The sequence below is a fragment of the Alternaria metachromatica genome (genome assembly GCF_023757995.1).
Source record: "Alternaria metachromatica strain BMP 0045 chromosome Unknown scaffold_6, whole genome shotgun sequence".
NCBI classification, from domain to species: domain Eukaryota; kingdom Fungi; phylum Ascomycota; class Dothideomycetes; order Pleosporales; family Pleosporaceae; genus Alternaria; species Alternaria metachromatica.
The window spans coordinates 27,180-52,716 of NW_026055497.1; the positions used below are offsets into that span (position 1 = coordinate 27,180).

The 25,537-nt window shown below is 52.6% G+C and overlaps 7 protein-coding genes across 7 annotated transcripts; 5 read left to right on the forward strand and 2 right to left on the reverse strand.

Moving 5' to 3' along the window:
• Positions 1-143: 143 nt before the first annotated feature.
• On the forward strand, positions 144-1,202 carry J4E83_003580 (uncharacterized protein; the record flags this gene model as incomplete). Its single annotated transcript, XM_049330515.1, has 2 exons — positions 144-211; positions 260-1,202. The coding sequence occupies 2 exons, from the start codon at positions 144-146 to the stop codon at positions 1,200-1,202; spliced, it is 1,011 nt and encodes a 336-aa protein (XP_049189932.1).
• A 3,201-nt stretch (positions 1,203-4,403) lies between these two features.
• J4E83_003581 (uncharacterized protein) lies at positions 4,404-6,770 on the forward strand (the record flags this gene model as incomplete). Its single annotated transcript, XM_049330516.1, has 1 exon — positions 4,404-6,770. The coding sequence occupies one exon, from the start codon at positions 4,404-4,406 to the stop codon at positions 6,768-6,770; it is 2,367 nt and encodes a 788-aa protein (XP_049189933.1).
• Positions 6,771-7,121: 351 nt separating this feature from the next.
• On the forward strand, positions 7,122-10,123 carry J4E83_003582 (uncharacterized protein; the record flags this gene model as incomplete). The annotated part of the gene is made up of 6 exons (XM_049330517.1): positions 7,122-7,318; positions 7,370-9,126; positions 9,183-9,392; positions 9,445-9,576; positions 9,643-9,684; positions 9,738-10,123. The coding sequence occupies 6 exons, from the start codon at positions 7,122-7,124 to the stop codon at positions 10,121-10,123; spliced, it is 2,724 nt and encodes a 907-aa protein (XP_049189934.1).
• A 1,216-nt stretch (positions 10,124-11,339) lies between these two features.
• Positions 11,340-12,711, forward strand: J4E83_003583 (uncharacterized protein; the record flags this gene model as incomplete). The annotated part of the gene is made up of 2 exons (XM_049330518.1): positions 11,340-12,388; positions 12,441-12,711. 2 exons carry the CDS (start codon positions 11,340-11,342, stop codon positions 12,709-12,711), a joined length of 1,320 nt encoding a protein of 439 aa, XP_049189935.1.
• A 1,169-nt stretch (positions 12,712-13,880) lies between these two features.
• Positions 13,881-14,670, reverse strand: J4E83_003584 (uncharacterized protein; the record flags this gene model as incomplete). The annotated part of the gene is made up of 3 exons (XM_049330519.1): positions 13,881-14,060; positions 14,113-14,265; positions 14,317-14,670. The coding sequence occupies 3 exons, from the start codon at positions 14,668-14,670 to the stop codon at positions 13,881-13,883; spliced, it is 687 nt and encodes a 228-aa protein (XP_049189936.1).
• Positions 14,671-18,247: 3,577 nt separating this feature from the next.
• Positions 18,248-19,759, reverse strand: J4E83_003585 (uncharacterized protein; the record flags this gene model as incomplete). Its single annotated transcript, XM_049330520.1, has 2 exons — positions 18,248-19,667; positions 19,713-19,759. The coding sequence occupies 2 exons, from the start codon at positions 19,757-19,759 to the stop codon at positions 18,248-18,250; spliced, it is 1,467 nt and encodes a 488-aa protein (XP_049189937.1).
• A 460-nt stretch (positions 19,760-20,219) lies between these two features.
• J4E83_003586 (uncharacterized protein) lies at positions 20,220-22,289 on the forward strand (the record flags this gene model as incomplete). Its single annotated transcript, XM_049330521.1, has 4 exons — positions 20,220-20,379; positions 20,439-20,507; positions 20,564-21,897; positions 21,957-22,289. 4 exons carry the CDS (start codon positions 20,220-20,222, stop codon positions 22,287-22,289), a joined length of 1,896 nt encoding a protein of 631 aa, XP_049189938.1.
• Between the last annotated feature and the right edge of the window lie 3,248 nt (positions 22,290-25,537).

Below are 25,537 nucleotides of genomic sequence, written 5' to 3' on the forward strand. Positions count from 1 at the left end.
GGAAGATACTTAGTCATCAAGACGCTAACACGGACCATGTCATCCAAAATGACGCGCGCAATTTCTTAGAGCTCTGCCATTCTCTACCCGCCTCACCCATCCATGAAGCTCGACGGCGCTTCATACCGCCCTATGTGGGCACCATGGCGCGATCGATGAGGCTGTTCCTGGTCCGGCATGGGGAAACGGTCGACAATGTCGCCCAACTCTAGTAAGCTTTCCGTCTGTCGTCATCGGGGTTCGTTGCTAATTATTACAGTGCCGGTAGCAGAGATTCAGCGCTCACCAACCACGGCTACCAACAGGCCACCCGCCTTGGTCAGCATTTCAAGTCCCAGGGGCTGACGTTTACCCACCTCTTCTCGTCGCACCTCCAGCGGGCTGTGAAAACAGCTGGCAAGATCCGAGAGGCCCAATTGACGCCCGCAAGCGACGATAACACTGCAAAAGCGATTCCGGATGTAGTGCAGCTACGGGCGTTGATGGAGCAGGACTTCGGATCGAAGGAAGGGAAGAAGTTCCACGATCGACTTGACAACAAGGATACACCAGGCTTTGTGGAAGTGGAGTCGAAAGAGATCATGGCGCACAGAGCCGACTCATTCCTCGATGAGTATCTCTTGCCGCTCCTCGGCGAAGCGTCGAAAGACGCTGATGCCGTGGTTGCGATAGTCTCGCACGGCATTTTCCTCTCCAGTCTCTGGAAGCGACTGCTTTTGCGCCTTCCGCACAAGAGTGTTGCGCTCTCTCCAGAGCTCCAAGCAACGGCGCGACCGTCGCTCGAGCATCTTGGTGGCTGGTCTAACACTGGCTACCTCGAGCTGTACATGACGAAGACAGACCCTGATGACAACGGCACCTCTGCCGGTGTGCATGTGGTGCCTACTCCAGAACCTTCTTCGTCACCCGCTGAGATGCCGGCCACGGATCAAGGTCTGGGCGAGGTCAAAGTACCACAAGCGGCGACTGAACGTAGCCCCGCATGCCAGCAGGAGTCAGAAGCACCCACCCGGGTACCTGGTCACTCCTCACCGGCTATCGCACCGCGACTCGCTGAAGGGTGGTGCGCAACCATCCTTGCGATCAACGGTAAGGACCATCTCCGCAGCCTTAAACGCACTGGCGGTGGTGTCGGAAGCTCTCGTCATGATGCATCGCAGAAGAGCATTGAGACTTTCTTCAAGCGTCGCAAAGTTGAATGATGTTGTCAATGGTAAGTCTACACTTTTTCTTCTTTCTCATGCAATGATGAAAAAACCTTTTAATCACAGACCTGATCGGAATTTAATGTCGACCAAAAATTGTACCAACTGCTGTCTGATTTGCATCGAACACTCCCATTCTCGAACCGCCTTTTCTTGAGAGCTCCGCTAACGAGAGAGGCTACAGATCTTACGTGGTGTGCATCCCAGCATCGCGCGCTTCATACTAGACTTCAATCAATAAACATCATTCCACTGCACATGTTCCTTCATCTGTGACTCTATTCCACAGCATCGTCGACGTCACACTTCATTTCACGTCCAAGGTCTCGCTGAACTTGAAGTTTAGGCAGGGCTGTAAACGACTTGTCGCTTCCCGCCCTTTGCGCTGGCGGTGAGATTGCGATGACTTGTGTCGTCGCGTAGTGGTCAGTGCCACGGCGATTGGCAGCTTCTGCTGTCAGTAGCCAGCGCGACAAGCCATCGTGACACCAAAGTAGCGCGTCGTACCAAGTTTTTGACGTGGTGAAGGTCCGTGCGTGACGCGCCTTCCTTGCCAACTCTCATTGTCGCCTCATTCACCGCAACATCGCATCATCTCGACTGCCATGGCATGCATCTAAATCGTCAAGCCGGAAAGTTTCAGATAGCTGCCGCTGGCACGGTGCATAGGTTGTGCATGCGCTGCGCTACACCGAACGTTGGTGTGCGACAAACATGCTTCTTCGTAGGATCGCCCGGTGGCTGGCATGACCGGCCACCCTGGTTTTTCGCAACGGTCAATATCAGCCCCCCAATATTAATACATATGATCAGAGGGCTGGTTCCTCGGAGTAGTTCTTTCAACGCTCTGTGTCTCTGTCAATCCGCACTCTTTTTGTCCCTTTCGTCGGATCTTCTTGAGATCTGTGTTTGGCCAATAGCAGCACGTCGTTCCTTGCGCAATCACAGTCCCACATTCGTTCATCATGAGGGGAAGTTCGTCAATAATGGTGCTGAGTGCGCTGTCGGTGGGTGTAATTGGTGGTGTAGTGTCAAAGCCCTACGAGATGAATAGTAGTAAGTACATGGAGTGGTTGTTTGGGTGTTTGCGATTTACTAACCTTGATAGCTACCATCGTTGGAGCACTACGACCGCACGTACATGCTACTGGACTACCAACACCGCCATACAGTTTATCAACATTAATATCAGAGCCCAGCTCAGTCGTCGTCGTCCCATACCCGATTCCATCACCATCAAATACAACCCTTGTCGCCGCTCCTCCCTCGTTATCAACTACGTACGCGGTATCCAGTCCCTCACCAGAAGCAACACAAGTGGCACTGCCAATATCAAGTTCGCTCAATGCCACTACTCAGAACTCAACATACATATACCCATCGCTATCGGGCTCAGCAACCGTCGTCTCGCCGGCTTCGGTTCCCACTCCAGGCTATGTGCCTATAGTAGTTGAAGTTGTCTGTGAGACAGTATACTACTCAGCATCGCCAAGCTCTTCAGTTGCTTCGACTGTGGTAACCCCCAGCGCTACTCCCTCGTCAGGGTTTGCCAGCATCCATCCTGGTCTGGCAATAGCTGCAGTTGGTCAAGCTGATGAGCCTGCTGCTTCTGCTTCCATCAACCTTCCGCTCTTGTCGTCGATCTTAATACCCGATGTCAACCACCAAACTATCTTCACTACGACTACCACCACGACAACCACTGTCATTCTGACGCTACCCACTCCGCTACTCCCGACCTCTTCAAACGTCGAATCTACTGCATCAGCGACAACGACAACGACTGTGGTTACACTCACGTCTGCTTCCGCATCGGTATCAGCAGACCTGCCCGTTTCGACATCAACAAGCGATTCGGAAGAAACATCATCATCGCCAACCGACTCCGCATCGACCATCCTCTCCACCGTCACCGTCACATCCTCAACTCCATCACCACCCTCCAACACCGACACCGCCTTCCCCACCGCTCCACCATTCTCCTACAACCCCTCCGCCTCTCGTGGCTCCGCATCTCCCATCTCGCGACCCACCCCCGAACCCTCCAGCGCCCTCGTCGCCGGCTCGACGCTCAGCACCGCCACCACACCTAGCTCAACCTCAACACGCATCTCGCAATACACCGATGGACCACCTGCACCCCCGGCTGCCACCGGAGGTGCGAGTGGTATGCTGAGTGACAGGAGTAAGGAGAGGGTTTGGTGGGTTGCGTTTTTCGTTCCTTTGTTGCTTTTGGGGTAGAGTATGACGTGTGAGAGAAGTGTAAGGAAGAGAGGACGATTACGATTCTCATGTGTTTATTATGATGATATTATTTAATGTTTGTATGAGTAATTAAGGGAGATTTGAGATGGGATGCAATGGGATGGGATTGGGGAAAGAGGAGGATATACCAGGTTTTATGGCGCATGCATGGCGTTTATACTAGATTAGGGGCCTTGGGTTTGATTTCAGATGGGCAATCATCTACGCGGTATGCTACAATGATTTTCGAAGCGCTTTAGATGTTAGGGGAGTGTTACATAATGTTCAATGAAGATGTCAAGTCAAGCAACCATGCCATGCACTGGGTTCCAAATTTGCGACGTCATCGAGCTCACATTTATATGCAGCAACGCTGCGACGCTTACGGATCTAGTCCCTAGTTTCCGAAAGAACAAGATCAGTACATCAAACTATGTCCAAAAAGTTCAACAACTGAGATGATCCGGGGTTGAAGTGCGGAGAGCGTTGTTCGTTGGAGATCAGAGCGGGGGAAACGCGCCTTGGCTAGCGCAAGCCACCATTTCTTCCGTCAATCAAACCTCATGTTTCACACACTCGACATCGCTTTCTTCGCTTCGCTTCCACGCGTAAAGTCGAAAATGCACGCGTCTATAACGAAGATGCGATTACAGCAAGCCTTCCGATCTGCACCGGATGTACGCTCGAAGAGTTAACACGCGTCACATGCAGCCCAACAAGCTGCGGCATCATTTCGGTTGGGAAGTATGACATAGATCATCGCCCATTGAACCGGTACCTCAATATACAATGAGCATCTCGGGTGAAGATTGTCCGCAGCTCCTCCAGGAGTCTGCATGCACCCCATCCAACGGCCCGTAGACCCTGGAGAGCATCTATAAGACTTACGATACATTGTCTAGAACCTAGTATCCGGGCGAGACTGTACTCACACGGTGTACACTCCATACCATCATGCGGCAATTCTTCTGCGGCTCAGCCTCCCTACTTGCTGGGTGCGCTTTGCTCCTTCCTTGCAGCGCATACGACCTGGTTCGCAGACAGCAAGCAGCGAATGCGACCTACAAGGATGCTTCCGCACCGGTCGAGGACAGAGTGGCGGATCTTCTTTCCCGGATGACTATCGAGGAAAAGACAGCTCAGCTCATTCAGGGAGATATCTCGAATTGGATCAACACCACCACCAACGCTGTCAACGAGACAGGTCTGGAATGGAACTTCCGCGTCCGCGCGGGTCAGTTTTACGTCGGCTATCCTATACCTGCGGAATGGATCAGCAATGGCGTCAAGATTGGTCAGGACTATCTTCTGCACAACACGACATTGGGCATTCCAGCAATGGTTCAGACGGAAGCTATACATGGTTTGCTTGTCGGTAATGCGACCATCTACAACAGCCCAATTGGGCAAGCATGCTCGTGGGATCCGCAGCTGATACACGACATGGCTGTGGCGATTGCGAAGGAGTCGGCTCCTCTCGGCATCAATCAGCTGTTCGCTCCACTCGCGGATCTGGCGCGTGAGCTGCGTTTCGGAAGAGTGGAAGAAACGTACGGCGAGGACGGTTATCTAGCCGGCGAGATGGCATACGAGTATGTCAAGGGAGTGCAAAGTCTGAATGTCAGCGCTACGGTCAAGCACTTTGCCGGGTTCAGTAATCCAGAGCAAGGTCTCAACACCGGACCAGTCCATGGAGGCGAACGGGAGCTGCGAACCACGTGGCTGCCGCCTTTTCATCGAGCTATCATGGATGCTGGTGCCTGGAACATCATGGGTGCTTATCACTCTTACGACGGAATACCTTCAATCGCGGATGGCCATATGCAAGAGACAATTCTCCGCGAGGAATGGGGTTACAAGTACTGGCTCACTTCGGATTCGGGCGCTACAGACAGGCTGTGCTGCAACTTCAAGCTGTGCCAATGCAAGACAGAAGACACGCCAATCGATGGTGAAGCGGTGACGCTCATGGCTCTACCAAACGGCAACGACGTGGAGATGGGTGGAGGCTCATACAACTACGCAAACATCCCGCGCCTGGTCGAAGAAGGCAAGCTAGACATCGAGATCGTCGACCGAGCCGTGAGCCGCCAGCTCCGAGCGAAGTTCGAAATGGGTCTCTTCGAGAACCCATACAAAGGCCTCTCCACAAACGCGACTGAGTCCATCATCCACCCTGAAGAGCATGTGCAGCTTGCGAGGACACTTGAGGCTGACTCCATCGTCTTGCTCGAGAACAAGAACAGCACCTTGCCTCTCTCCAAGTCTGCGAACATTGCTGTCATTGGCCCCATGGCCAACATCACTAACCTTGGAGACTACGTGGTCTACCGCTCTCAGTACAATCCTACCAACGTTACCCCATTGCAGGGCATTCAGAATGCAGCCAGTGGCACTGTGACGTACGCCCAGGGTTGCGAGCGCTGGTCAAATGACCAGTCCGGCTTCCCCGATGCCGTCGCTGCGGCCGAGGCTGCAGATGTCGCAGTAGTCGTCGTCGGCACCTGGTCACGCGATCAGCAAGAGCTCTGGCAAGGCCTAAACGCCACTACCGGTGAACACGTAGACGTCGCATCACTCAACCTTGTTGGCGCCATGGGCGAGCTCGTCCAAGCCATCATCGAAACCGGCAAACCCACCATCGTCGTGTACTCCTCCGGCAAGCCCGTCACCGAACCCTGGATCTCCGACAACGCAGCCGCGCTCCTCCAGCAATTTTACCCTGGTGAGCAAGGCGGCAATGGACTAGCCGACGTCCTTTTCGGCGACGTCACGCCCTCCGGCAAACTCTCAGTCTCATTCCCTTACGACGTCGGTACCCTGCCAATTTACTACGACTACCTCAACTCCGGCCGCGCCACCGACGCCGGAGCCATCCTACCAAACGGCACCCTCCAATTCGGCCACCAATACGTCCTCAACAGCCCCCAGGCACTATACGAATTCGGTTACGGCCTCTCCTACGCAAACTTCACTTACTCCAACGTCACACTCTCAAAGACCGAAGTCAGCCCCAGCGACACCATCACTGCGACCGTGACCGTAACGAACGAATCAGAAGTAGATGGTAAGGAAGTAGTGCAGGTCTATGTGCAAGATGTTTTTGCTAGTGTTGTTGTGCCGAATAAGGAGCTCAAGGGCTTCAAGAAGGTTATGGTCAAGGCGGGTGAGACTGTGGATGTCAGTGTTGAGTTAGATGTGGCGAAGTGGGGGCTGTGGGATAGGAAGATGCAGTATGTGGTTGAGAAGGGGGATTTTGTTGTGCATGTTGGGGCGAGCTCGATGGATTTGAGGGGGAATGGGACGGTTACTGTTGTTTGAGATTGCGTGTGTTGTGTAGTTGGGGTCAGAGAAGACAGCTCGATTTGACACTGGCCGTTCACACCATGGTAATGCTAAGACTCCGTACGAGTAACGAGTATCGCCGATTTGGGAAGTCACCACAACCACGTGACTGCGCGCGTCGCTGTGCGACCGAAAGATACGCTAAATGGGGTCTGTGCGGCAGCAAACGGGCGTTGATGGGGCGCTGCTCTGTTTTGATTCTCACTTATTCACTCTGCTCTCATAAGTCTTTGATCTCAATTCCCTCTTTTGGATGGTCAATTGACTTTCGTCTCCTCCATTTCACCTTGCCAGCGGTTGCGGTACTGCGTGTTCGGCATCCGCAAGATGGCCCACGAAACGCCATGGTTGTGGGACGCAGACGGCAACGTTGACGACTTCTCAGACGACGACGATGGTCTCCACCTGGACCTGAACACTGATCTTATCGGCGTCAAACGTACTACAAAGGATCTCAACATCGTGAACGCTTACAGACCGAAGTGGACATGCGTTGAAGCCTTCCGCGAGTCCTACCAAAATTGGTAAGTCTATTCGCTGCAATTCTCCATATGACAATCTCTAATTAGCGACAGGAGGGACGGCATTCTGAGATCCTTCGACCTTGACCAGTCCCGATTCCAACCTACGTACACCGAGAAAGGACAAGAAATCCTCATCGAGGCGCGCCACCCAGATAACGATAATCTCCTTGGCTACATTCACTTCAAAGGTGACAAGGATGGTAACTGTGTGGGAGGTCTGAAGGTGGTCAACTTCGAAGCCACCCTCAGATTTTCTGATTTAGGCACGGGATCGACTTCCAAAGCTCGCGACCCTAGACAGACCGGACAACATGGCGATGGCATGAAAATTTCCTCTCTCGTCTACCGACGCAATGGTTATAATCTTCGCTACGAAAGCGGTGGGTTTGCCTGGAGATACATCTACAAGAAAGGTGGCTTAGCCTGCTCTCTTAGTCGGATTAACGAGAAGAACCTAAAGAAGATCAAGGAGAAGGATAAAGGCAAACCCAGGACTCACAGGCACCACGCCTGGGAGGATGTTTGCTTGGTGATTGCCGACACGGGGAAAACTAAGGACATTCGTGGATGGGAGGTACAGGGCAAGCAGCTCAACGTCGTCGACTTCAAGAAATGGATCATCGTCACCCTCGATATCAATCCGCCAAGGGATATCATTCGAACGATACACGGGGATCTCATCCGTGATCCCAGCTACCAGGCGCGTATGTACCTACGTGGTCTTTCATTGCCGCGCGGAGGAAAGCAGGGAGACCAGTACGCGTATGGTTACAACTTCAATGTCGGAAATACCAGTGCCGACCGCGATGCGCTTTCTGGCTCAGCAGAAGAGAGCGATGGTATCACCGCCATTTGGTCAGCTGCAATACGCGCAGATGGGTCGACCGATTCAGATCTACTGTCAGACTATACCAAGCTGCTTCTGAGTTCGATCAGTAAGAAGGGCGATGTCATGATGTTCACCAACGACGATGGTTCTGAGTCTATGCCTCGAGATATCGCCAAGAAGGTCTGGGAGAAGATGTTGACGCTCAACACGGACGCCGAGGGTCAGGCCGCCTTCTACTATTCAGCTAGCGAAGGCAACAATGTAAGCGAACAAGCTCTGTTGAAAGAGACTCTACTAACTGTAGCTTTCCAGGAAGTTCACGTCATCGGCAAGAACTTGCGCAGAATTCCTACTCCAATCCACCCCGACTTGTGGAGGATCTTGAGGAAGTATTCTCTTTGCAGAACGCCACGCGAAGAGCTACTCCATCGCTTTGAGTTTGCGGAGGTCGTGAGTTCTGGACCGGACACTATTTTTGCGACAAGCATGCGCACAATGCTTCAATGCTTGCTACTCTCTTCTCCAGCCACCCAAGAGATGGAGCTTACCTTCGTGAACGGCGAGCATTTGAATATCGACGCTGGATTCTTCGCAGGTACCTGGAAAGTTCATAGCAAGTGGCTTACATGGGAAGGCGCACATGAACAAGCATTCTGCGAAGAGGACGAACTGGGGACCTTTTCTTGCGATCATGCAGTCCTGCAGCTATGGGACATCATGATCTCTCAGCTTATCGCAACCGGTGGACATCCTCGCATAGCTACTGAAGAACGTTGGCTGAAGAGTATGGCAAGGATTCGCTTGTCGCAGATGCCTAGGTCAGTCGAGTGCCGTCAGACACAGAACAAAGGCGAGCTTGTGGTCACGTGGGAGTCCACAGACTCACACAGGCATAAACACAAGACGGTTAGGGTCATTCTACACTGGGGCGGCTGTGATCTCGTAGGGACATTGGATGAGAACTGTCTGAACCATGACGGTAAGTATCACATGAGGAATATGAAATCCACGTCCATTCAGGCTAACGGCGACCAGATCAGGGTTGTTCCTGCCCAAGTCAGATATCCCAGGCTGTCAGCGACGGTGTTACCTTCCCTGGTTTGGATACTTATGAATTGTATTACCCTCTCGTATCCCGAGACGCTGAGGGTGCGTTTCTTGCTGGACCTCAAAGCTCGGTAGCGCCTCGCGAGCATAACGTTGCTGTTCCACGTACTCCCAAAGCCAATACAACACCTATGCTAAGTAAGTCACAGCGATTCGCTGTCGATCTTGCTGGGTATGCTGACACAACCAGGTTCGGTCGAGTCTGGTCCACGCCCTACAACTGCAGACGCGATCGATCCGCGTAACAACGACCAAACTCCTTACGTCGACGAAGACGATAAAATGGAAGACAACGCCGATCTCTACCGATCTCCAAGTCGAAGTGCATCTTCATCAGCTTCATCCTCAGTTCCATCTCCACCAGCGCCGCTGAGACGCAGCAACGTAGTAACGGTAGACTTGACAAAACGTTCGAAGAATGACACCTACGGTCAGTATACCTAATCATTATAGTCTTCTCTTCTTGGACTGACACATCACAAGTTCCCGGCACTAAAGTTGAGCACAAGTCGCTCGATTGGGGTGGTAGCTTCCCTGGAAGCCACGACTTCTACCGAACCCGCGACGAGCCAGACCAAGAGATATACATCCTCAAACCCAAGATCAGCACGATGAAATCACGTAACAAGAGAATGCTTTCTGGAGCCACCGAGCGCGGTGGTGCGAAGAGATTGCGCACCAACATCGTGACTAACCGGGAGGACTCGTCGGCATCCAGCAAGATTTCGGGTGGAGAACTTGAGGATGATACAGACACAGATAGTCGACCCAGTCCCTTCCTGCGTCGTGGTGAGTCTGCTATGACCCTGCGACCGGAGAGACGTATGAATTATCGTGAGGGTCATCCACGGCAGGGAATGCGATGGTGATGGTTAGGTATCTCGGGCAGCAGCTGGCGAGCGATCGTTTGAGGCATCTCATTGGATACTTCTCGGGAGGTCTTTGCACTAGGTCGGTTAACGTACCGTGTCCACGCGAAGAGGCCTCGAGACGCCATCCTGCAGGGCCATCGGGCCACGCTGTCAGCCCTAGTCTACCCGTACTGCATCGACACTGCATTCGCGTATGTTTCTAGCGTACCTGAAAGCCTCTATTCAGCGTGCTATTCGAGGAATGAAGTGTTCCTGTCGTCAGTGTGGCTAGCTTGTATGCCCCTGGCACGCTGGCGCCCCTTGTCACTGGCCGGGATGCACATAGTCCTCTTGAGCTATCTCAGTCTTGCATGCATGACAGGGTCTCAATATAGCGTGAATGGATATGTGCCTTGCAGGAATGTTCATGTTTCGTGCAGTTCGCATGGAAGCGATAGATTCGATGGTGCCGCTTGCTGCAGTGATGCGTGATGCTAGCACACTACTAATAAAGCACTTTATATCCGTGAGATATGCAAAGCTATATACTAGAAGTATCGCGAATAGTATGACCACAGTGATGTTGTTCCAAAGAAAGCCCAAGCTCGCGGTGGCTGCCGAGCTTGACACAGCACCACGTTGCGACTATACGTATATCCTGGACTGACCAGGACAGGCTACTTGTGATATCTCTCATCCCTTTTCTCTCCTAACATTACAAGATTTCAACATCTCAACGTGGTGTCGGTCTGCACTTCAGATTCACTCATCGCGCCGCATAGCTGAATCGGGTTAGCATGCTACGGCCGCCGCCATCTCGCTTAGATGCGGCGACCTCTCCAACGGCCACGACAATCGGAACCGTCGGTGACGACTGCGCAACGCTTCAGACGTCGATATCAGCAGATAGGCAGACGATTAATCACCCGCCATGTCCAATTGGAGCCATGGCAGCCGGTGGAAAGAACATCGGGAAAAGCGACGGAGCTTGCCCGTCGCAAAATCTTGCTCGATGAGGAAACAACCTCCACGAATGCCCCGCGCCTAGTCTACAGCGAACACAACGACATGGCCGCTTTCGGCCCACTATACTCACTAGCCACTTGTGGTGCGAGTGATAGTAGTAGTGCGTGATGATATAAATACGCAATGCGATGGTCTTGGATGGTCATCGCTGCATCAAACCTCTCCCACTTCTATGCTCTGCGACGATAAACCGTGGTTACTGAACAACATGTCGTCGAGCAAGCCCTCATACCTCGTCGTTGGCGCCGGCGTCTTCGGCATTTCGACTGCTTACCACCTTATCAAGAAGTACCCAGACCGACAAGTTACCGTTGTCGACCAGGATGCTTGGGACGCCGATAACCGCGTAGCAGCTTCATGGGACTGGAACAAGGTCGTGCGCGCCGACTACGACGATGTCATCTACTGCAGACTTGCTCTCGAGGCTCAAGATGTTTTCAAGGAGGATCCATTATGGCAGCCATACTTCCACGAGACTGGTATCTTCTGGGTTTGCCGTTCAGATTACGCACAAGAAGTCATCGACAACTACAAGAAGCTCGGACGCGAAGCAGACTTGCAGTCAGTCACCATTGAGGAGGCGAAGAAGTTGTTCGGCGGACTTTTCGAGGATGCGAACTACGACGGCGCAAAGAGTGTACTCGTCAACAAGACGAGTGGTTGGGCACAAGCCGGCGACGCGCTAAGAGCAGTTACCAAGTGGTCGATCGCAAAGGGCGTCAAGTACATCACCGAGAAGGTCAAGGACCTAGATATCGACAACACCGGCCGATGCACAGGTGTCAACACCGAGCAAGGCAGCACCATCAAAGCCACGCACACCATCCTCTCAACTGGCGCCTACACCGCCAAGCTCCTCGAGCAAGCCGCCCAGAAAAGCGGCAACCCCAACCTGCGTTCTGGCTCAAGAATTGTCGCTGGCGGTATAACAACCGGCATGACGACTCTAGACGAGAAGTCATACGAGAAATTCAAGGACATGCCCGTTGGTGTCCAGGGCTACACCGCCGCATACGGACCCTTCATCGGAAGCTTACCGCCTACCAAGGACCGCGAGCTCAAGTGGTGGGGCGAGAAGATCTTCAAGCATACACATGAAGTACTACCCGGTCGCTTCGTTTCTGCGCCGCCGTCTGGAAAGGATTATAACCAGTGGGATGTGCCTGGCCCGTTGAAGCTGGACATCGATCACGCGAATGATGTGTTTTACGGGAAGAAGGGCGCGAATTGGAAGATGGAGAAGCATCGCATTTGCTGGTAAGCTCTAAACTCATGTACCCTCTACCTTCACAGTACTAACATCACCCAGGGATGCATTCACGACTTCATCCGACTTCATCATCTCGCCGCACGCCGGTGCCAAGGGTCTCTACGTCGCCACATGCGGCTCCTTCCACGGCTACAAGTTCTTCCCTGTACTCGGCAAGTACGTCGTACAGATGCTGGAAGACGAGCTGGAACCAGCACTCAAGGAGAAGTGGGCATGGGATCGTGAGAGGCCGGCGCCTAGTCTCAACCCCGACTGGCCTAGGTTCGAGATGACGGATTTGATGGACCAGTGGCCAAAGGCCAAGTTGTAAGATGTATCGATGGGATTTGATGAAGTTAATGAGCGGATATTGCATATGTGCATGGCGCCTGGGCTGGCGTTTACATTTCTTTTACATAGCGGATGTTGTGAATAACAATCCTACTTTTCCACCTCGCAATCCCATCGCCGTATGCCAGCGTTCTCCTCAAGTTCCACCTCGATCTCATCGACCCACTCATTCATCTCTTCCAGATATGCCGTGATCTTGCTCATACAGCGTTTGAAGTGTCGCTTTTGCTCTTCGTCAAGCGTTCTGAACTTATCTTTACCCCACGTACCCAAGTAAACATACTTCATATCTTTTAGCGGGCTCATCACGTTTCCGGTAAGACAGTCCATTCTTTCGGCTTCGGTGGTGAGGGAAAAGAACGGATCGAGGAAGCAGCCATGAAAGTGGAGCTTTTCCAGAGGACCGGGGCCGCACATCTTGGGTGTTTAGAGGAGATTGCGGTGAGGGAATGATGTCTGAGTTGGGGAAGACAAAAGGGCGCGAATGGATTTTAACTTGAACAAACATTCGTGCAGCCACCATATGGCGCTTTCTCACATTGTTGGAGCGCAAACATTCGGTCATGAAAGGGTACATACGCTTGCGTGCTAGAAGATGCGAGCAAGCACACGCCGTATATACCGCGAGCGAACGTACTACATCTACCCATCACCGTCTACTTCATAATGTCGTCTCGCACAGTTGGAAATGACTCCAAAACTTTCGCCGACAACTTCGCAATCACAGAGCTCTACACTGCGGTCCTTAGGTTTCAGCGCGTATGCCTCGGTAGAGATGCTGATGGCAGCATGATCGAGACATACAACCGAGCGAAACACCCTACTCTAAGCGCGGGTAACAAGAGCCTTTTCAAAATGACTGCGGCGCATATGCAGAATGTTCTGAATTGGGGTAGAGATATCGGTTTAGACATGACAATTGAAGAGGCTGGTGACATCGGAAAACAAGGACTACCTGATCTGCCTGGTTGGGTATTGGGAGAAGAAATTAAGAAGAGCAAGCACGGTGAGGATTGGTTGCAGTGGAGTAAGTAACTCTTCATCGTGTAGCATATACATGTTGATTTGATTCATATTTACATCGAAGCGTCACACCTACAGTAGGTGCCGACCAATTTTCCTTCCCTCCTCTTCGCATGCAAGACACGTCTAAGCAGTGAGCTTGCTCTTGATGAAGGTGAGGGCCTGGTTTCCGTAGATGCTGACGTACTGCTGGTGGTGGTTGGCGTCGTTTCCGTTGCAGCAGTATGGGTCCTGGGAGTCGCAGTAGCTCTGGATGATGCTGGTGCTGGCGGGCGAGCAGGAGAATCCCGAGGGGCGGGCGGCGAACTGAGGTAGATGTTAGTAAGAGTAACTGTAGATGAGAGAAGGGTAAACTTACGCCTTGCGCCTTGCAGGTACCGACGTTGTAGGGGAGACCGTTGCGGTTGTGGGGGTCACCCATGAAGATTGCGGCCTTGACGGCTGCCAGGGCGGTGCCGGTCAATGTGGAACCCGCGCCGCCGCAGACGGCGTTGTCCATGATCTGACCTCCCTGCGGACCGTTAGTACTTGGCACTCTTGGACGTCATGGCACCAGTCATACCTGAGAGTATCCGATAAGAACGATCTGAGTGTCAGGGCACTTTTGGTTGTAGGCAGTAACAGCCTTGACAACCGCTGCAGTTCCCTGGGAAGCAGAGTTGTCGTAGGAAATGCCTCCGCAGGCAGATCCTCCACCACAAGCTGGGTATACGATGGCCTCAGATCCTGCACCGGGGTAGGCGCTCTTGACGGAGTTTACGAGCCCAGCGGCGGTACCGTAGCCATTGCTTTGAGGCAGTGTGGTCTCACGAGCTCCGAAGATGTAGACCTTGGGGCAACTCTGGCGCTCGACAAGCTCAACGGGGCCGGCGGCGGCGAGACCCGCAAAGAGAGCTGTTGCTGCGGCGAACTTCATGTTGACGTTTGGATAAGTGGGTACTTTGCTTCGGATGGAGATGAGATGTCAAGGGAGCGTGATGATCAAGTCTGGGCAACGGGAGAAGTGTTTATAAAGACCAGTTTCACCTGGCCATAGTAGCAGTCCTTTAGGCAGAATCAGTCTGCCTCGACTATACCTCATAGCGTGGCGGTGGGGTACAGGATACTGGTTTGCATTCTCCTGGTGCACAGATGGTCCTTTCATCCGTCCTCGCAATTTATCTGAGCAAGTCACGCCGTCCTGTGACGAAGATCCGACAGGGATTATTGCCGTAGCTCCACGTCCATCTCATGCAGAACCAAGCCGACCTCGTCTGGGGTACATATGAATCCCAGTGTCTTCGGGGGAAAAGCGAGCAAGCGAGCGAGTAGAGAGCTGCAACGTATAGTGCCTTCGGCACATCGCGCGCTGGATAGATGGATGGCGTTACGGCCGCGTGGTCAGATGGTGTACCGGCGTGGAGCCGAACCGTTCTGGCTAAAAGGCAGCTCGAGGAAAAGCTTGGTTTGGCACCTTGGGAATCCGGGGTAAAATGCTTGTTCCTCGGAGCCTCAGCGCTAACATGGCGTACCTGAGGTTGGAAGAAGCATAGCCTCCGGATGTGCGTAAAGAGTGCCAATGTTGTGTATAGGGTCAAGAATGTCGATAGTAGCGAGGTGGCACTCACCGCCCCTCCCCATTTCTGCCGGTGCTCTAAGATTACTGAACAGTATTGGGGCCAGACGATACCGTTCTAGTGTGACTTGATGGCGAGTTCAATAGCGGTCTGGTTGGACGTAGCGGCTCGTCGCTCTCCCTATACTGAAACAAATATTGAGCGGGTCTGTCCGACTGCCGCGTTTGCGTCACTGGCAGACCTGTCACTAATCAGTGCATGTGTAGCTCGAAGAGACTCACTCTGCACGCGCATAGACTACTTCTGGAGGGCGAGCACGTTCGACATGGCTGCACATGAATTTGCGTGAAGATGAAGGTTTGTGAGAGACATCCAGGGCTAGGTACAATCGTGCCTGCCCAGGTGTGACGTCATCACGACATCCTCACGATTTAGCTCCGTCATCACGCTACGCTAGATACGTCGTAAATCGTTGCGCTCATGTACTCAACTACCAACAACGACTCCAAGGTTATATCCAATGTATCAGCAACACAATACCCAATGTGCGCTGTTTTCTCTAGTGACTCCGCCCACGAAAAGACGTTGTTGCTTCAAAAGAACGCACAGTGCTGCAACAGAACCTTGGAGCGCATGATCTACCAACCTCTGCAAGCGAAGAAAGTGTATTGAGAAATCGTAATGACACTCACAAACTTTCGACGAAGTGTCGATCCCTGTCTTCTTTTAGCAGGCCTGTGAGTTCTGTGCAATGGGAGCTTTAGGAACGAGTGCGGGGCATGTCGTCGTGCGGCGCAGTCAAAGTGCAAGGCCTGACCTCACGTTTGCAGCGCATATCATCTCTCGTCCATTTTGAGTCCATACAGCCGGATAACACGACTTTCGCCATGTCATCACAAGACGGCACTCTCGAGAACGTCCCGGAACCGACTTACGAAAGCGATGACGCTATTACTACTGCCTATAGTCCAGCCTGGGCCGACCTCTTCGAGCATTCAAGTGAGGATAACGATCAGAGGAAGTTTGCTGTCGACGTAGAGACGCGACATGATATCATGAAGAGTTGGATCAAAGCCTGCAACAAGCTGCACTGCGACCCTCCTTGCGTTCCATCCAAAGCAGACGCAACTACATGGCCTACGTGGCTGATCGATGTTGTGGATGCATGTATAGTTGAGGGCAGCATTGCCGACCGGTATCTTACACTGAGCTACGTATGGGGTGGAGTTAAAACACTACAGCTTTCTACGGACACCATCGAGCAGTTGAGACAGTATGGAAGCCTCAGTAAGCATGAAGCTGGCTTACCAAAGACAATACGTCAAGCTTTGGAAGTTACGCAGCTGCTCGATGAACGATATATATTCATTGATCAGCTTTGTATTATCCAGGATGACCAGCAACACAAGAACACCGAGATCGAGCATATGGCGGAGATATATGCAAATTCGTTTCTGACTCTTGTTGCTCGGGCCGGCGAGACGGCGGACTCTGGGCTGGCTGACGATCTCGATCAGTTGATGCGCAGCAATCCCAATGACCATCCACCTACATATAGAAGCGGACGAACCACATGGGAGCGTCGAGGATGGTAAGTAAATTACAACACGGTCATGGTCAAACGGTTCGTACTGATCATTTGCGTGTCTTGACTTAGGACCTTCCAAGAACAAATCTTTGCGGCACGCGTAGTTTATTTCTACAAATCTGTGAGAGAACACGGAGACTTTGCAGAAGAATTTCACGTTTCCTGGAATTGTCACCGAGCTTTTTGGCCAGACACAGATGGTTCACAAACAGGGAAATCTGAAGATGTCAAGGCGGGTAGGCAGAAAGAGTTGTCCACTTTGACTTGGCCAGACTTCAGGCGATACACGGCGCACGTCGGGAGTTATGCTCCACGAGAATTCACCTATGACTCCGATGTAGTTCCAGCATTTTCTGGTATTGTATCAATGTGGACAAAGGTTTTCCCCGGAGGGTTTTTATATGGTCTCCCCGTTTTATATTTTGACGTAGCTCTTCTGTGGACACGTCATGGTTATTCGAAACGGAAGATCAATGAGACGTCTCATGAGAGCATCCGGCCCCCGAGCTGGTCTTGGATGCACTGGCGTGGCGGAAATGGGTACTGCCAACATCCTTTTTGGAATGCTTTTCCCTCAACAGGGTTCAGTGATGGTACGGCTTACCACGGAGTGGTTGTAGATCCGCTGGTCCGATGGTTCTATACAGGCGCAGGAGGAGCTCATCTCCCTATCGAGAGCAATTATCATAAGTACCGGAGTTTCGCTGAAGACAGTGAGAGTACGCCCCCTCCGGGATGGAGTCGGAGTCCTCGCAGGTCTAGCGAGCGGACGATGATCAAGTACGTCACGCCATATGCCCCAAGGGAGTGGTTCTATTTCCCGATTCCACTGGTCGACACATCACTTGCGGTTACAATACCAATGCCGGTCTCGAGTAAAATCACCTGCCAGACTGAACACGCCTTTTTTCACCTAGTCAGGCTGGAATCTGATAGAGATTGCGATCTGACGCGTATCCAGGATGCCGATGGGTTGAGCTCAGGTGTACTGATGGAAAGAGGAGACGTACCTGAACCAACCGGGAATAACAGGAGGGTTGAAGTGATTGCAATATCGACTAGTCGCGTAGGAGGTAGTGTTAGGGACGGTGAGATATCCTACTTACGGAAGTATTTCCCGCGACATTCAGACTTCTACAACGTTCTTTGGATCGAATGGATAGATGGTGTCGCTTACAGGAAAAATCTTGGTCACATCACCAAACCGGCATGGGAAGCTGCGGACAGGGAGCTCATCGATGTTGTGCTTGGATGAAGAGGAACTCGGTTACGAACCCAGTAAAGGCAACACCCCACTGCATTTGTTTCTTACATCGCTGAGTTTCGGTGTAAGCTCACAATAGACCCTATTATAGCGTTCCATTCACACCAGAGCACACCCTCGCTTTCAACAAGACATTACTCATCTCAGCATGCTCTCCCCACTCATCACCCCACTTGACCAGACCCGGGAATGCGCAGAACAGAAACCTCCGATCGACATCCATATCAGCACCATCTTCCACAGCGGGATCAACGTCATTAACAGCTTCCATCGTGCGGTCATCAAATTGCATACTGGCATCTTGACAGCGGAAGAAGAGCAACTGGTAGCGAGCCTTTTGCAGAGCCAGGGTACGTTGCAGACCCATGGCATCCTTCAAGATTCCGGTGAGGACTGACTGAGCGGGCTGCGGAAGGCTCACGGACGTCAGCGTGAAGAGTATGTGGCTAATCTCGCCGGTGAGCCGGTGTAAGGAGGCTTCTCTTTCGGTTTCGATGTCACCATTTGCTTCGCTGCGTTCGAGCACCTGCACGGTAGCGCGCACCCATTCCCGATATGTGGTACCAAGATGCCGTGTGTGCTCAACGAACGGCCGTAGCGCGCCAAACGGCCCTGTGCTGGGTAACCCAAACACAATAGGAGCATCGAAGATCTGCATGAGCGAATTCGAGACAACAGCCTGATACAGCGCAAGCTTATCCGTACTCCGAATGTTAACACTGTACAGCGGATTCAAAGCGCTGAGAACCTCCTCCGTCTCCTTCGGAAGGCTGTCAAGATTCAACTTCGATCGCCTGAAGTTCGACACAGTCCATTCGCGCACGCGATTTGCAAGTTGTGAGAATGATTCAGCCAGCTCGCTGTCCGTTATCTGTGAGTCCATGCGCGTGAGCGAGGATATGCTTGACTTCAGTGCGAGAAGTTGCTGGAGCCTCTCTTGTGATTCCTTCTCGGCGGCGTGGAGGCGTAGTCGTAGGTCGTCTGCTTCGCCGTTCGACTGTGGTCGCTCGAGGCGGTTTTGATGTGTTTTGTCGTGCGACGCGAGCCGCTGTTCGAGCTGTACCGGCGGGACTGTATCCGCATTCGAAGCCGACTGAGCGAGTTGCGCCCTCAGCTCCTCAATCGCGTCTTGATCTGCTTCCCTGCATTGCCTCAATCTTGATAGTTCCTCCCTGGCCAAGTTCTGTTCCTCCTTCGCAATCGCGAGAGCTCTTTCCAGGTCCGCGATTCTGTGTGCCATGCGCGCGTCTACGGCATCATCGCCCGATGACGCCATTTCCGACTTGCTGTAAAGCTCATTGCTAGGCCCTGAAGGTGCAGTGTCCCTTTCGAGATCTACCGCACCTTCGCTTTTGCGCTTCAGCATATCATTGAAGGGGTATCGGCGCCGGTGTATTTCGTCTTTCCTCGCATTGGGAGCAGCTACGGCGGCTTTCGGTGGGGTGACGACGTTGTTGGCGGAGGTCTTCGGCGATCTCGAGATGAGTCGGGTACCGCGCTTCACGCTGAGGCGGTGGGTAGATTCTGAGGATATTAATACATGTTAAGACCGGGGGTCGGAGTGCTGAGGCTTGCCAGAACTCTTTCGTTCGGTCATAGCTGGGACCGGGCGCGTTCCGACCTAAGGGCGCATCGGAACCAACTTCAAAGCGGGCTTCAAGGACCCAAACCTCCACACCCCTCTTGAGGAATATCACCATCGGATGGCTTCACGTGGGACGACACGAGTGTGCCCGGGCGAGCTGAATCCTGCAGCCTTGCGCGAGCTGACGATCACCAACCAGGGCCCGCAGCTGGGCGACTCCTACAGCAGTGGGTAGCGCGCGCCGTTCCTAGGCTTCGACATCACACCGCGCAAGGTTTCCGCCGGTGCCTGAATCATTCCATGTCCTTCAGGCAGACACACTCATGACCTCGACGTCCTTCCCGTATCCACGTCCACGCCCATGATACTCTTGTGCTTTTCGTAGGATTCAGCCCCGCGGTCCGACCCACGCGACAGCCACGCGATCTGCCGAAGCCGGCATTGTAAACAACAAAGATCAACACACCGAAGAATGGCCATGAACCACACGTTTCCCAATCGAGGAAGTAGCATTCCGTATACTTTCAATCCGGGGAGCAATGCGACAATCGACATAGGCAGCGTACCTGAAGTGGGTAGTACCACGAAGGATAGGTTGGTCGTCGGTGTCGACTTTGGAACCACCTACAGCGGTTGGTAGCAACTATTCCACGATATGCGACCGATACGATTGGACGCTGAAGCTCGATAGGTGTGGCTGCCGTGTATAGTGCGACCCCTGACGACATTGACATCATCAAGACGTGGCCTGGCGGGAACGGTATGTTGTACTTGGGTTGACCAAATGCGCATCCACGAACTGACATGTACGCGCAGGTATCACGTCCGACAAAGTCCCCACCGAAATCGGTTACAGCGAAACACCCTCACGTAACGGCTCGGTCTCCTCGCTCGATGCGCCCGCGAAACCTGCGCAGAACATAAAATGGGGGTTCCAATTCAAGCCAGAGGAGACGCGTCTCCGTTGTATAAAGCTGTTCCTCGACAGAAACCAGAAGCTGCCGCATTTCGTATCGCCGCTCGAAACCGCCGCGCAATTGCGCAAGTTCGAGAAGACGGTCATGGAGGCGGTCTCGGACTATCTGTCGCAGATATACAAACATACGATGGAGACTTTGACAAAGAGATACGGAGAGACATTCATCAGCTTGACCAAGGTTGAGTTTGTCTTGACAGTACCTGCTGTGTGGTCAGACTCGGCGAAGGATGCGACGTTAAAGGCTGCGGAGAAAGCTGGTATGGGCAACAGGCACGAGCTGAAACTTATATCAGAACCGGAGGCTGCGGCTGTATATACTCTCAAGGCGATACAACCGAACCATCTAAAGATTGGCGACAACTTTGTCGTCTGTGATGCTGGTGGCGGTACTGTCGACTTGATTGCCTACAAGATCACCCAACTGCATCCTCTTCGCGTCGAGGAATCAGCAGTCGGAACTGGCGGTCTTTGTGGCTCGACGTTCATCAACTATCGATTCGAAGAACATGTCAAGCAGCGCATTGGTGCGGAACGCTATAATTGGATGCGCGAGAAGAAGATGAAGACTTGGAATATGGGGTTGAAGTACTTTGAGGAGTTCGTCAAGCGCAACTTCAATGAGGAGGAACACAATGAGGTCAACATACCCTTCCCGGGATTGCCGGACGACGAGGAAGCGGGGCTTGACTCTGGGTTCCTTGTCATGAGTGCGGAGCAAGTCAAGGAACTATTCGATCCGGTAGTCCAAGAAGTTATAGATCTGGTGGAAGGTCAAGTCCACAGTATAAGAGCAAAAGGAGGTCTGGTATGCGGAATCGTCTTGGTGGGAGGCTTCGGGCAGAGCAATTACCTCTACGGTCGGATGAAGTCCCACTTCAACAGCGCACCTCCACCTCCCTATACCGAAAGACCAACGCACGCGGTTGCATTGAATGCCTCACAGGCAGTCGAGATATACCACCCCATACATGCCTGGACAGCGGTGGTACGAGGCGCAGTACTGCGCGGGCTAGAAGGCAACATGGTCATTAGCAGAAGAAGTCGATGGCACTACGGTACCAGCTACGCGACAGTCTTCGACGAGGCGAAGCATCCCATATCCGACCGATATTGGAGTCCGCTGTGGGAACGATGGATGGTGTCCGACCGGATGCAATGGCACATCGCAAAGGTACATACCCCCCCTCACCTTCTCCATGATATAACACAACATACTAACCTCCCACACAGGGCGCACAAGTCTCCGAAAACAGACCTATATCATTCCACTACACGCGCAACTTCCGGCCCGGTCAATCTCTCATTGTAGAGGACGACCTCATAGCCTGCGACGCAGACACGGCGCCCGACTCCTTTAAGAAGGGTCTTATCAATGTCTGCACACTTACCACGGACTTGAACACGGTGCCGAAGAGCTTGTTTACGCGATTGACGACGACGAAGGGGGTGGAGTTTGATAATCTGGACTTTACGCTCGATATGCGGTGTGAGAGTGCGGGATTAGTGTTTGAATTGAAGGTTGATGGAGTGAGGTATGGAGGTGTTAGTGCGAAGTTTCATTGAGGAAGGAAGGCAGGAAGGGAAGTTGATGGAGGGATGAGGTTAAGAATGTGGTCCGGCAAGACTCGTGTAGAATCCAAACAATCAAGAATATCAACCTCAGTCGAAAATTAGTTAATGAAGATTCTGCGGATGTGGTGTGCGTCAAGGTGTTTTTCGAGTATGTGTCGATGTGTGACAGACAGTGGAGACGAATGTTATGCCAGGGCAGCCGACAGCGGACCATACGCTTGATGTCTACTGCCGATTTGCCGCATGCGGCACCAACTGTATCGGCTGCGGCGTTACTGCCCTGGCAAGATCAAAGGATGAAGGGATCGCATCCTGAAGTAAAGCGATAGGAGCGGTCGAAATCGCCGTGGATCTTGATCTGATCGCGAATCGAATCGCAAATCGCAACTGGGGGGAGAATCCTTCAACGGAGATATGGGTGCGAAGGAGTACACTGGAGAGCCCCATCGATGACCACTGCATTATTCGCACAGTTCTCGTCGGCAGTGCTTTGGGCTGCGCATGCCCAAAGATTAAAGGTTTCTCACGGATCACCATTAGGTTTTCGTGAGCACTCTATCTGAGAACGATAGCGACCCCGAGTAATGTCGAAAGTGTATATATCACCTAGGTTCCCACGCGTTTGGTAAACGGACATAGTACCCGTTGTAGACAACAGAACCGATGCTATTTTCTGAGAATAAGATGATTCAGCAAGGGCAGGGTGTCGAGCGTAGTTTGTGCTGCGGATTTTCGGATGCTGAACTATCCATGTGGTGCTCGTGGGGCAAGCGTGGATGGGATGATCCAGGGGGTGGGGAAGCCGGAAAACCTAGTTTTGCACTGTAATATTGTAGTCGTAAGAGATGGTTTGGTTTGTAGATTCCTAATCTACAAGTCATGGTCACATACCCTGGTAGTAAGACGCGTAGACGAGTTTAGGTTGCGATGGCTAACCCACGCGTAGACTATCGTGGCTGCATCATGTTTCCTTTTTCATACCAGCGCGATCCCGGGTATAGAGCCTCCCGGCAACGTGTACACTTGGCAGCAAGGCGAGCAGAGATCCTGATGCGGAACTAAAGTCCCGACGATTTGAGGTTTTGGTGATCCGACCTAGTTGTTCAAGGGGGTGCGCTGACTAGTTGAACCCCGCATTTGGGTTCCATGCGTGAAGATCGTTAGCAGCGATTTCACACCCTCGATCGCTCGGGGGACGTCCCGCCTGTAAGATCTCAACCTATGGTGCGTGGAGATTGCCGTGGGCAGTGAGTGAGATTGGTGGCGTGATAGTCGCTGCAGGTATTACCAGGTTTTGCATCGCATTTAGAAACCAGGACAAAGACATGCCCACGCGATGGATGTGGTCACTTGTGGGGCCTGTCGAGCGCAGCACAATCGATGGATTTCGCGACTAGATCTGTACGATACTGAATGCGGTAATTTGGGCGAATCATGGCTCTCGGATGCGAGTCCGATGAGAACTGCCGCGTATCGGATCGGAATCTCTACCGGTGGCACGGGCAAATCTCCCGAACAAAGCCGATGGGTGAATGGTTCTGGTGATACCCTCAGCATCCTTGGTCAATATCGTCACTGCTCAGCATTTGGTCGCCGGAGTAAGACGATGTTCGAAGAAACAGACGACCAGCGATTCAGGGTCCATGAGAATACCTGCCGAGTCGTGCATGGTGCGTGGTTAGCGAACGGGACTTGCCATTTCACGCTTCTAGTACTACTGCACTCTAGTTAAGTAGAATTGTGAAACCAGCGCAACATGACGAAGGACCGATATCTCAAATCGGCTTTTCGATTCGAGATGCGTCCGTTGTACGAAGTGAACCATACTATCTCCAACCTTGATAGCATATTATGGTTCAGGCGACGGGGCGGAATTTTATTTTCGCAAGGTGTCGCGGATAACTCCGTCGCAGCTGCGGTCGGGGACATATGACGTGGAAATCGAATGATTAGTTGGAGAAGAACCGTATTCCTAGGGTTCGAAGGCCCTGTCAGCAAGTGAGGCTGCGTGCCCGCTAGAATAAAGACTTTAGTATACCGGCTTTCTATATAAAATAGGAAAGGTGTCCCCGAGGCAATCGAACTTTAACCATAAGGCGAGCAATTCGACGGAGGCTCGGCCAAGACGTGATCGACCATGACAGCTGAGCGGAGATGGCTCCGTAGCATTCTGGTCGATCATAATGCAGAGCTTTAGAGTCCGGCTGTTGATAGCGGACGCTGAGGAACTGTGCCAACGTCGAAGCGCGTCTAGAAGTATGTGGCCGGCGTTATTTTCGTGAATTATAGGCGAGGTGTTGCGCGGCTGTCAACGTGTCGCGTTCGCTCTCCTGAAGATCACCCAGTGAGTTTACCAAAGCGGACACTAGCCAACGTGATGTTGATCTCCAGAGGTTCGGTATGGGGCTCCGCCATGTCGGGCAGACAGCGTGGCGACAAGACTGGACGTTCGAGATGCGCTAGGAAACGTGGTGACTGCCAAGCTAACATGGGCTTGGTGTTGAAGAGTGGTGTGAGGGCCTCAGCAAACTCAAAGTAGGGGAAAACGTTCATCTCAACGATGTGCTGGTGTGAATTCAAAGTGATGCGATTGGTCGTTTGAGCTCGAGCGCAACCACACCCAGGCTTCGGGCGGCGACGGTCATATCATGAACTTCCTAACCTCCAGTGGCCTACTCAAGGTTTGACCAAGGCGCCCTTACTCTTGGAGATGCTTTTCCCTCTAGACGATGAGCAGTCTCAGGTGTGGTTGTACGACTAGCTTATATCCGAGTATCTGCCCGTAGCTAGCTCTTGAGAAAGCGAGTGCGGAGACCACATAGCCGGGAACGGTCTCGCGTACGCTTTCAAAGCAATTCGCCGGTATACGGAGTACGGTGCGTTGTCGTTGCATAAGAACGAAGTTGTTGCATATGCGCAAGGATGAATGACCGTATCATGCGAAAGAACTGCCGTGGTGTCGATAGTTGCTCATATGGCTAAGGCGCAGGACGTGATAGTCGCTAGCGTCGAATCGAGCATTGAACGAAGAACCCACATAGAAGGTGGGAATGTATTCTGCGATGTGACATGTCCAGTCTGGCGGGCCTGGCGTATCGTTTGAGCTGGCGAAGGATCTGCTATACGCCCGGCATCTGTGTCTTTGTTACCTCGGTGAAGCCTGACCAGATGGAGGTTGCACCACTGTGTCGCCGTGGCGCAGACTGCAGGGCTGTGATGCAGCCATAGTCGTACACCCT